Below are 11,108 nucleotides of genomic sequence, written 5' to 3'. Positions count from 1 at the left end.
AGTTTGCCCCCCGTCTCCACCAAAATTTTGGAACCCCCGGGCGTATAACGCGGCGTCGAAACGGGGCCTGAGTGTAAATGTACATGGTGACTACAAAAAGACAGCAACGTACAGGGACCTTAGCACAAAAAGGCAAGGATTTTGGGCATTGTACATTGCTAGAGCCCACATGAAAGCTGACCCCTATCTAAGAACTGACAAGCTAGGGTCACACTTAAGTGAATCCTTTACCCTTTATAGCTATCCGATACTAGTATGTATGGAAAGACAACAAGAGGGGAAGTGTTATCTCACTTGGACAAAAGCTCAATGAATGATACATATCGGATAATTTTTTATTATCCATGTACTGAAAAACTGGGTATTTCATTCTTTGTTTGTTTGTTTTCTTTTTGGAAAGGGTTTATTATTTTTAGATTTGCAGGTTTTCTTCAAGTTCATGGAGGGGGGATGGATGAGTTTTCAGCTTTAATAATCCAACAAACAAGTTTCTCTGTGGTCCAAAGAAACTCTTCTGTGAAGAAGATTAGGAGAAACGGAAGACGCTTCAAGATTCGAAAGTCAAGCTAGCGCCGACCTTGTGAGCGTTAAGTCCGCCAGATTTTTCGTCGTTGATGGCTGCGCCGCTGACTTGCTGGGTGTCGAGGGCTAGACCAAAGCTAACTTTGACGCCGGGTCGGAGTGCTTGGGTGTATCCTAAGCCCAAGATACCGGTGTTGTTGATCTTGGCCTTGATGAAGGAGGCGTTGTCAAGGTAGGCACGTGTGCCGACCTCGAGGGAGATGTTCTTGCTGCTCGATTTTGAATCGTAAATCCTACAGGTGTCACCATGTCAATATCGGCTCTCTCTGAGACACATGACCCTGCGTGAAACTCACGCCTTGGCACCAGCTTCAACGTCTCGGTTTACTTTGTGGTAGTAAGAGGCGTGGAAGGTGGACAGGTTGGAAAGACCATGTAAGGTGATGGCGTATTCGGGAGCAGAGTATCCAACGATGGCATTGTATTTCTGAGAGGAAGACATGAAGATCAGCGTCTTGAACAAGGAGAAGCAAGGTGATCCTAGGGCAAGCTCACGCTGATCGCAGCCTTTTGCACATCGTAGGTAGCGTCTCCTCCGACTAAGAATCCATCTCGGCCGATGACAGCATCAAGAGTGAATGACGGACCCTAATGTAGAAAATTCAGAGGAGAGTGAGCACATATACTGCACATTAAAGGAAGTGGCGAAATGTGGCTCACCCGGAACAAGTCAACCAATGTCCGGGTATGTAGACCGGGTTGCTTGTAAGTAGCTGTCAAGGCAGCATTCTTCGCATTTGACACAGGGTTCATGCTGGTGGCCAAGTCCAATTTGAGACCTAAAAAACAGATTCCGATCATGGGGAGAAAAGTGAGAGAAAGAAAAGCGATCGACCGAAAACATGTGCGTCAGCCGGTCTGATACTGTGGGGGAATTTGGTAGCTTTTTATCGAAAGATTGAGTGAAGGACATACCTTTTGCGATCTTGTTTTCGAGTTCGAATTGGGCTTTGACCAGGTTGGAGGTACTCCAGGTAGGAGTAAACGTAAGTCCATACTTAGGCAACAGATACTTCGCCTCAAGATCACCAGCAATGACACCGGATTTGCCATCTCGTAGACCGGCAACCTATGGAAGCAAAACGAACAGAAGATTCATAGCAAGATAAAAAAATCGTAACACATCGGGACGAAGGATGATAGACGTTTGAATGTTTGCGTATGATATAAGTTTTTTTTTTTTTTTTTTTGAAAAAAAGAAAATCATCGTGGATATTGGTCCGATGATTCATATTTGTGGTTGAACGATTGAAACCAACAGTAGGTGGTGAATGCGACAGGCTAGACCTGATAGTGAAGTGACTCGATGGACGGAAAAGAATAGAGGCAGAAGATCGGCAGAGATCCATTTTCTTGACACGCACTTTGAAAACCACGTTGTTGGGTGCTTTGGTCTTGACCTCGAGGTTGGTACCGGAGATTGGGTAGTCCTTTCCGAGGAGGTCATTGGCTGCCTTGCCAAGGTCCTTGAAGCTGGGTGGGACGGGTTGAGTGGACATTGTGCTGGAGAGAGGGACTAGGTCAGGGAACAACGCATGGTGAATATCGAGAAGCCGAGCTACATCGTTGCATGAATCAGGAGAGGGCCGGCTTACTTTGTGGTGGGTTTTCCTTTGAAAAAAGTGGAGGATACTTGGAGCGAGCTAGTGGTTGGTGGTCTGACCTCAAACCTGCCGCTTTGCCCGAGCCATGACGACTGGGGCCTCGGAGGAGGGCAGCTGTCTGCTGCGCACGGCGGAGCAAGCGGCAGAGCCCGCCGCAGTCACTGGCTAAGTCTCGATCGTTTTATCCCAACTTGCCAATAGTCGCAGGTAGTGTAAAGGATATTTACAATGATGCTCTTTTATTTTAGATGTTCCGATGTCAACCATGTACTACCTGCCTCACAAGGCTTCCCTGAGTAAATGCACCACAGAACCCAACTTCTCTTAGCCCGTTCCTGTGGGCGCGAAGCGTCACGACAGACCAGAGAAGACCTCATGTCTCAGAACACTTGTCGGAAAACCTGCCAACAATTTGACCAAGTGATGTCACAAGATAAGTGGAGGCCTGTTGAGATGGGTGAAGATACCCCACGTGTTGATGACGAGGCTTTTAACGCCCACTGATTTTACGCACGAGTGCCAAAAAGATGCCCCGCTCTCTCGATCAGGGCAAGGACACACAGACTGAAGGATTAATATATATTGTGGTATGTTGAGTAGAGTGAATTTAGATGGCTCCTTTAGTTCTGTAATGGTTTCTAACAACCTTGGGTGAATAAGATAATTCACACCCCTTCAACATCGTCATCGGCGCCGTCATCATCTTCAGCTGAAAAGGAGTTCTCCTCATCGCCGATCACTTCCGCATGCTCCTCCTTTTGCAAGACTTCGCTATCATATCTAACTAGGTTTCCAAACGCTTCGATTTGCTTCTGGAGCCGTTCAGGTTCGTTCAGCCGTTCATCCAATCCTGGTACTGTCCTTTCCAGTTCCATCGCAAATCGTTCCGCAAGTTCCTTCACGCTTATTGATCGACTGATCAACTTTTCTCTTGATGCCTTGCTCCCAATACCTTTCTCTACGCCCGCTGCAAACTTGTTCAGTTTTCTATAGATAACTGATATTAGTCCCAAATGCTGACAGTATGGATGAATCAAGTGTAAGACTTACTGGTCACTGACACCATAAGCCTCTTTCAAAAGATCCCGCAAGACGAATGCGATTCCCAAGACTATTGAGCTATTGAAGCCGAATCGAATCGAGCGAGACTTGGAGCCATCGTCTTCACAGTCCTTTTGCCGACTAGTCGAACTCAACAAAGCTTTCAACGGATCATCGTCAAGGAGCTGCAGAGTTTGATAGGCCGCTTGCCCAACACTACAATTCAAACTTTCAATAAGCACCATGGCTTCTTCCTCGGTTTTCAACTCCAAAGTCAACAGGGCTTCGGCGAGATACTGCTGAAAAGCGATAGCTCTCTGATCGAACTTGTCAGACTGAGGATCAATCGAAAATGACTTGATAAGCGCCTTGAGGAAGGCCAGTCTCCAAACCCGTTTCTCGCTCAAAAGGGTGTACCAGGATGCTAGCACCGATCGGGTCGGACTGCTCACATACCCTGACCACCAAAATGGAGATTCGACAAGAGCTGATGTCAGCTCAAGAGGTTCTGGGCGTGATGTTGAGCAGGTTACGTACCGTTTGTAAACGGACTGGTTTCAGATGTCCTGGTGTGGCAGTCGAATACCTTGTTGACCGTCTCAAGAAAGCGACAATGTACCAGGTTCCCACGCTGCACGTGGAGTAGCGTGTGCAAGGCGAAGACCTGTGAAGCAATGGCCATGTCCTTCGAGCTTTCCAGCGCAACCAGCACAGGCACGCATTCCAAGGGATGTGTTAATCCTTGCTTGATGGTAAAAGAGACAATCTCAACTGCCGTTTTTTGAACGTGCGGGTTGGTCGATTGGGCGAGAGTTGTGATTTGTGGAAGATACCGCTGCACGATTGCTGAGATAACACTAAGATGAATCGAGAGGTGGGTCATGTTCATAGCCTATGCCCCTTCTACTACCACAAGACCAAGTTCAACTAACCCTGAATCGGGAAAGGCGTCGACATTACCAATCAACTGATTTACGTCCACTTCCTTCGCATCGACTATCACGCAAAAATGGTGTCCGCATTTTAGCATTTAGTACATGTTCACAGTTGGTTTTGGTCCATCTTACCGGGTTCAGCCTCGCCCTGTCCTTGCTCGATCTGATTTGAGATGGATTCTACTATTAGTTTCAGCAGTCGCTGCTGCAAATCGCTGTCGTCATAGTTGTTAAACACATGATCCATCAGAGTTATTGATTCGCGGCGCGTCATCAGAGACGGAAAAGCTCGGTACAAAAGACCTGTGATCCAATGTATACGTCCACAATCAGCGTGCGACGTGGGTCAGAAAGCGACAATGATACGTACCCAAACAGGATAAAGTCATGGTTTTAATTTTCTGCGCTGGTTTAGCATCATAGACACGAAGTAGAAGATTGTAGGCGTGTAAGTGGATTGCGGAATCCTGTGTTTCGTGTAAAACCGCGCTTTCAGCATTTGTGGTAATATCACCAGCTGGTCAATAACTTAAGTAAAATTGACCTGGGAGATAGTCTTCAAGGCTTCTCGGATGTCTATCGATAGCAATTCAGGAGGGGTAAATGATCAGCAGTGCAATAGTTTGCGCGGAATTCCCCGGTTTGTGGATGGCATCAAAATCAGTCTCATTGGTACACTCACGCTCTTGTCCCGCGGGGAGCTGGTCTAATTTCCCATATGCCACTAACGTACTGACTAAATACATTAACACTGGTAGCGATTTTGTATTGGAAATCGCCGAGCTATCATCTAGTTGCTCTATTTCATTCCTGAGCCGATGTTCGCAAGCCTTGAACACATTTAGTAACTGGTCATAGTCCCGTGTTTGATGGATCACCACCGCGCAAAAGCAGGCAATTAGTTCTTGTAAGACCTGGTACAAATCATTACAATTACTCTGTTAGTTTCCTTTCGAGAATATCAAGTTTATGAAGGATCACTAACGGCTCCTCCGCCGCTGAGGTTGGGTTTATTGACCAGGACCAACAAAGCCCGCTGCAATTGTTCTCCAAAGGTGCTTGACGATCTGGGAATCAATGTCACACAGACCCGGAAGATTTGAAGCAAGTACTGAACTATCAGAATTTCACTAGGCTGGTTATCGGAATAAAAATGTCTTCAGTTTGGATTCCACAACAACCGTCTACGGTATGACTTACTGTAGTCGCACCCTTCAGATAGGGCAGCAGCATGAGCGCTTTGTTCGGCTCTAGCAGTTTCGGAGAAGCAAATGTTAAGATGCAAATCGTTTGGATGCACCCTACTTCGCTCTGGAAATGACAAACTGAGTAAGATGAGAGCGGGGGAAGCGGGAATAAAGCCAGACTGTTTGGCGTACAAACGCTTGATCGCGAGCGGGCGCAACGTCCATTAATTGATCGATCAAGTGTTCCACAATTTGTTTACATCGTTGATCGAATTGCTGACGAGATGTTTTACTTTGTTTCAAGTATTGTTTGATGATCTAACAGGAAGGGTTTCGTGCGGTAAGTCGCATCGCACTGGTGCAGACATTCAAAACACTGATACTCAACAAATTTCATGACACACTCGACAGGGGATGGCAGTTCTTTGTAGGCGGCCGTGACTTTCATGAGAATTGAACTGGTGAAGCTGACATTGAAATCATCACCATTTGTTTCGTTGAACCACAGCTCATTAAGGGCATTCATTGCCAAGAGCTAGGACTCGTAGAGTGTCAGCAGGATAAATAAACGACCTTTTTGAAGTCATTTAAAACTTACTTTTATGGAAGTTTCTTCATCGTAGATTCTTGATATCAGACGATGCGAAATATCAACCTTCAAATCGACCCACTCCTCCTGATTAAGGATGAGATAAATCGCCTTCAAAAGCTTGACTACCCTCTTGCGCACCGAAACGCCCTTGTCCGCAATTCGCGCCGATATCTGTGGCAGGAATGCTACTGCCAGATCGGGACGATCAACCACGTATTTTCCTACCAACTCAACAGTGGCATCCCTCACTGCTGGGGAGCTATCGTGCATTCGGTTTTCTATGGCCCTTCGAACCGATTCCTGTAATTTAAGACAGAAATACAGGGGTGAGCAACTTGAACTTCAACTGCCGTCATGGAGAAACACACCTGAAAAAACACTGTTTCATCCTTCGCGACAACCAGAGCAAGAGCCTTGATGGCCTTACTCCGAAACGTGACAGAAGGGGAGGCAGAGGTAGCCATGATACGTTCCAGAAAGAAATCAGCCAGGCCCTTCAGGCCTTGGACCTTGGAGATCGCTTCATTCAGTGGCCCAGTTCCTATTTCTGCGCTAGATTCATCACTGACGCAACTCCGGGAGTACACTGTTAGTTTGCATCAAGTCATCCGAGTATTCTGAAACATCATATACCTGCAATGTCGACTGACTGTAGATGCGGTGCGAGCAAGCTGCATGGTTCCCAATTCGCGAATGTATGAATTCATATGCTGAAGAAACGCATGTCGCTTGGCGTTATCTTGTTTCTCCTCCTCGTCAATTTCTTGTCCTTTCTCCGAATCTGCTTGGAGTTGATCTTCTAGGCTTTGCAAGCTCTTCGAGGCATTGATCATTTCGCAGGTCCACTGGGCGTGTGCGAAATCGGCGGCGGTCTGAAGATAGATAGTCGACCATTTGTCAGAACATAAACCAACTCCAAAACAAGGCATACACACGTTGCTGAAGTCACTCGATGTGTTCTTCACATCCAGGCTAGTTAAAACAGTTGTCTGAAGACGGGATAGGTGAGAAAATGCCTTCTGGTCCAAGTTCTTAATGATGGCCTGAAACATGAGCCCTTGAGATCAGTAATCAATCAATGTGAGTTCTGAAGATAATTACCTTAAATGACAGTGATGGAATCATTTGATTTGATGATTGCTCAAGCCGCTGCGCGATGGGCTCCATCAGCTTAGCAGTGATTGGACCAAGGTAATCAAGACACATGCTCTTGACAGCGTTCGAATCGGCGGAGACCTTAGTCGACTCGAGCAAACCAATCTAAAACAATTACAAGAATGGCGGAGAGAATTAGTCAAAAAGAGAAAAGGTTTATGAGGTGGCAAGGACGAAAAGGAATCTGTTATTGTTTTGATTTCGGTGCATGGCTACCATGGAACCCTTAGCGCTTACCATCGTCTTACAGAACAGCCCCAATATGAATTCAGCGACGGGCCAATCCGGCAAGAAAAGAACACTGAGCAAGTCTTCGACTAATTTATCGAACAAGATTCTGTAATGCGCTTCATGACTGGATTTTGTACTCTTCCCGGTTCTAGTCACGAAAGTCAGCCAAAAAAGGACGTCAGGGAAAACATTACAATGTCTGAAACAAGGCATGCGACTGACTTCTGCAGCAAAAAGGACATGATTTTTTTAGAAAGCTTGGTCGCTGCCGATATTTCAGGTTCGATGAATTCTTTGACGGCACCAAAAGCTGACGCGCTATCTGATGGTTGGGGTCCAGTTGACGGCGAAGGAGCTTTATCTTCGATTTCCGTAGTAGATGGATCCAGAGAGCCTGGGGCTGATGAGCTAAGTATTGCACCAACGCGTGACCTTGCCCCAGAAAGACAACATTGCACGATATGTAGCAAAAGGGCTGAAAACGTCTGGATTGATTTGCCGTTTGTTAAGCTGGAGAGTGTACAAAGGAAATTGTCGTAAATTATGAACTGTTCGTAGATTCTTTTCGAGGTTGGATGGGAGGTGAATATGATTCCGACGCGACGAAGCGCAAAAACCTACTGGTAAACTGCCTTGCTACCCCGGGCAGATTGTTCTGGAAGATTGATGATAGAGTTCAAAATTTCTTCGATGATCCAGCTTCTCTGATCGGGGTATTTCGATGAAACCTGTGATGACCAATGAAGCAATTAGCCAGGCTGGATTCCAGAGGGTCTAGTAAATGGATTTTACATTACGAAGGAGTTTCAAACATTCTAAGCGCATAGCTTTCATCGAGCCATTGTCTTGCAAAGTCTTTCTCGATTTTGTGCTTGAGCTCGGCAGAATGAAGGTTGGTCCGCAATCGACGAAGAATGGCGCAATTGTTATGTAGGAGACACTCGCAATAATTGATTCTGAAAGATCGATTCGCCTCACAAGAACATCCACCTTGGGCAAGATGGATGTCGAGAAAAATGAGAAGTTTTGTGAAAGATAACTAGAAATGACCTTCGATGCACACATGACTCGACGAAGCTTCTGTGAGTAGGCTTCGAGCAAGTTAAACCACGGCACTTGAGCTCAGAGTCAAATGAAGCTGATTAGAATCGACAAGTAGAAATAACCAACCGTCTAGAGTTCCTTTCTGATTATTTGCTTCGACAAAAGGAAAGATTACAGTATTGAGCTGGTCTTTTGCACCTTTTACGAGGGATCTGATCAATTCTTCAGAATAAAACTGTTTTGGCAGATGTTTATCGTAAGCCAGAATAGCCAGGGTCGCATCAGTTGAATTCAGTGCGATGAGAAGATCCTTTAGGCCCTGCTCGATCGTATTTATGTGCGCTCCCTCGTTTTCAGACTCGGTATTCAAGTTTTCATGTGGTACTTGTCCGCCCATCGAGTCTTCAACTAATGCCTTGAGCCGTCTCTTGGATGAGGGCTTGGGTACACGACTACCGGACGGAGATGATTTCTTAGACGACATCTGTTTGGAAGACGGAGGGCGATCGGGAAACGAACCAGAGTTCGAAAATTTCGTCTGCTTTTGCTTCATCTCAGCTGGTATGATGTTCAAGTCTTCCACAATCTTCACTCCTCGCTCCAAAATTTTGATTAACCGAGTTAGATCCGTGATTGGCACTCTTTCAATTGCCTCTCCATTGGTCTGTTCCAAAAAGGCCTTAATGTTTGACAAACATGCCGGCGAAAGGATGGATTGCGATTCGAGTTGGCAGAAATACTGGGCAGGCACTGCCATATCATCTGCCTCTAAAACATCTTCAACTAAACTTACAAATTTCTGCGAAGGATCTAAGGTCATCATCAAGAGTGATAGGAAATTCACGTCAATTTATCAGGGAATCGCTAGTCTTGTTGGAGTAAAGGTGAGGACGAGACACAAACCTTGATTCGGAACGGGGGTACTTGAGGCCTCTGATCGATGATGGGGCTTGGTTGTGCTGGGTGGTTGGGAGGAGGGGACGTGAGTGGATGATGGCTTGATTAGAGATGAACTGGAGACGGTAGTAGGTGGTTTGTTCGTTGCTGGCGGGAGTGACCTTGGGGCCTCGGCTGGTAGGTGAGCAGTACGTTTGGCTTCCTTGTTAGTGCGCCTCTTTTTCAGAAGGTGCGGGGACGGCGTAGAATTTTCTTCCAAGGGGTGGGGTTTTGGGCGAGAGCGCTGCGCAGAACGAGTGGCCAGATTCATGGCTAGTGGATCCGGTGATTCGGCTCGTTGACAGTCTTGGGATGGTTGCCTTGATGGAACGGTATTGAAGGAAAATGATGAATGAGGTAAGGGAGTAGAGTGAGGCTTTGCTTGAGAAGTATGCTGCTGGACTTGCTGTCGCTGACCATGTAGCTGCTGTAGCTGTGGTTGATGATGCTGCTGTTGCTGTTGCTGCTGTTGGTGATGGCTGGCTTGATCGAGTTGTTGCTGAAGGGTTTGAGTGACAAATCGTCTGTAGAACGACTTGATTTCGTCTGGGTCGGTAGTTTCTTTGAGAGGGTTGTCGGCGGCTGGCAATGAATCTGATAGAGGCGACGGTGCTGATACTTTGATTGTACTGGCATGAGCGCCGGCCGGTCCGGGTAGGTTTGGGATGGCCGATGGCGGGTCTAGGCCGAGGGAAGGAAGGGGAGTGTAGGGAAGGTCCTTGAAGAGCCTGGAGGGGGTCGATGAGCCATTCCGGATTGGATGGTCAGGAGGGATGCGCGGGCCAGTTGGGCTTCTTAAATAGTCCGGCTACTCACAAGGCTTGGCTGGCATGCTGCTCAATCAGCCGGTTGACTGGCCCGAGCTGCCGGTGCACCCAGTCGAGCTGGGCGGGCGAAAGCGGCGGGGAGGCCATCGAGGATGCCGGGCTGGGCGCATTCATCGACTGGACTAAGCCACGATCGACCAGCGAGAGGGCTTCGCGGAACGGCGCGAGTGGATCGGATCCAACGGTCGGATGAGGATCGCCGATCGAGAGATTGCCAATCAACTGGCTGACTGTAAGCCATCAATCGAAACTCAGTCCCGCGCCTTACCAAAGCCAAGCACAGGACTATCAACTCACAGTCTGGCCGCAGGAGACTCGTCCCAATCGGATACCGACTCAGCATCTCTCGGGCTGCTCGTGCAATATCAGCTTGCACCCCACCTGCACTAGGCTCCGTTACGATTGGAGAGCTGCTCTGCGGGTTCGGATCAGATCGTCTGCCAACTGGGCCCGGATAATCAGCAGGCGGTCGGTTCTCCTCGTCGTTCGACCAAGCGGCTCGATCCATCTTCGTAAGTATTTATGTATATTGAGCAGAGTGATTCGTGAAATTCAGGTCTTGAGTGGTCGAGGTGGATGGTGGATGTTCATTTTATTCGGAGACCGTCTGCATCGTTTGGCCGCTTCAATCCAGAGTTCAGCCAATTTCGTCGACTTCAAAAAAGGGTGCTTGCTGGGAAAGTGGCCTTCAAAGCATGATCATCAAAGTTAATCTATAATTGAATGTGCATATACATATGTATTTACAAATTACATACAAGACGCGTCTTCTGTGAGAATCGGAAATTACGTGTTATAACTAAGGGAAGATTAGTAAGGTTGACTAAGAAGGATACGCGTATTTACGCATAAAACTAACTTAATTAGTCTGTTAAAGTTTTCAGGTTACCGTTGGATTTCCGACACCCGATACGGCTAACCTCGAGAATAGGAAATACGAGTTTCCTCTTATCAGTTGACTGTAGGACTAAGAT

The 11,108-nt window shown here is 47.1% G+C and overlaps 3 protein-coding genes across 3 annotated transcripts; all 3 read right to left on the bottom strand.

Moving 5' to 3' along the window:
• Positions 1–547: 547 nt before the first annotated feature.
• Positions 548–2,081, bottom strand: PtA15_6A27 (uncharacterized protein; the record flags this gene model as incomplete). The annotated part of the gene is made up of 6 exons (XM_053169968.1): positions 548–815; positions 879–1,009; positions 1,078–1,170; positions 1,243–1,361; positions 1,498–1,651; positions 1,947–2,081. The coding sequence occupies 6 exons, from the start codon at positions 2,079–2,081 to the stop codon at positions 548–550; spliced, it is 900 nt and encodes a 299-aa protein (XP_053020954.1).
• Positions 2,082–2,157: 76 nt separating this feature from the next.
• PtA15_6A26 (uncharacterized protein) lies at positions 2,158–2,563 on the bottom strand (the record flags this gene model as incomplete). Its single annotated transcript, XM_053169957.1, has 2 exons — positions 2,158–2,351; positions 2,506–2,563. The coding sequence occupies 2 exons, from the start codon at positions 2,561–2,563 to the stop codon at positions 2,158–2,160; spliced, it is 252 nt and encodes an 83-aa protein (XP_053020953.1).
• A 288-nt stretch (positions 2,564–2,851) lies between these two features.
• PtA15_6A25 (uncharacterized protein) lies at positions 2,852–10,642 on the bottom strand (the record flags this gene model as incomplete). The annotated part of the gene is made up of 25 exons (XM_053169946.1): positions 2,852–3,173; positions 3,237–3,684; positions 3,765–4,084; positions 4,160–4,223; positions 4,295–4,465; positions 4,533–4,629; positions 4,707–4,738; positions 4,845–5,076; positions 5,148–5,297; positions 5,363–5,473; positions 5,542–5,667; positions 5,738–5,884; positions 5,948–6,241; positions 6,310–6,505; positions 6,575–6,813; positions 6,877–6,984; positions 7,043–7,201; positions 7,334–7,475; positions 7,550–7,837; positions 7,949–8,055; positions 8,120–8,418; positions 8,498–9,181; positions 9,275–10,035; positions 10,124–10,364; positions 10,432–10,642. The coding sequence occupies 25 exons, from the start codon at positions 10,640–10,642 to the stop codon at positions 2,852–2,854; spliced, it is 5,949 nt and encodes a 1,982-aa protein (XP_053020952.1).
• Between the last annotated feature and the right edge of the window lie 466 nt (positions 10,643–11,108).

This window comes from Puccinia triticina, chromosome 6A (assembly GCF_026914185.1).
Source record: "Puccinia triticina chromosome 6A, complete sequence".
In the NCBI taxonomy this organism is placed as follows: Eukaryota; Fungi; Basidiomycota; class Pucciniomycetes; order Pucciniales; family Pucciniaceae; genus Puccinia; species Puccinia triticina.
This window is presented reverse-complemented; position numbering and strand designations above follow the sequence as displayed.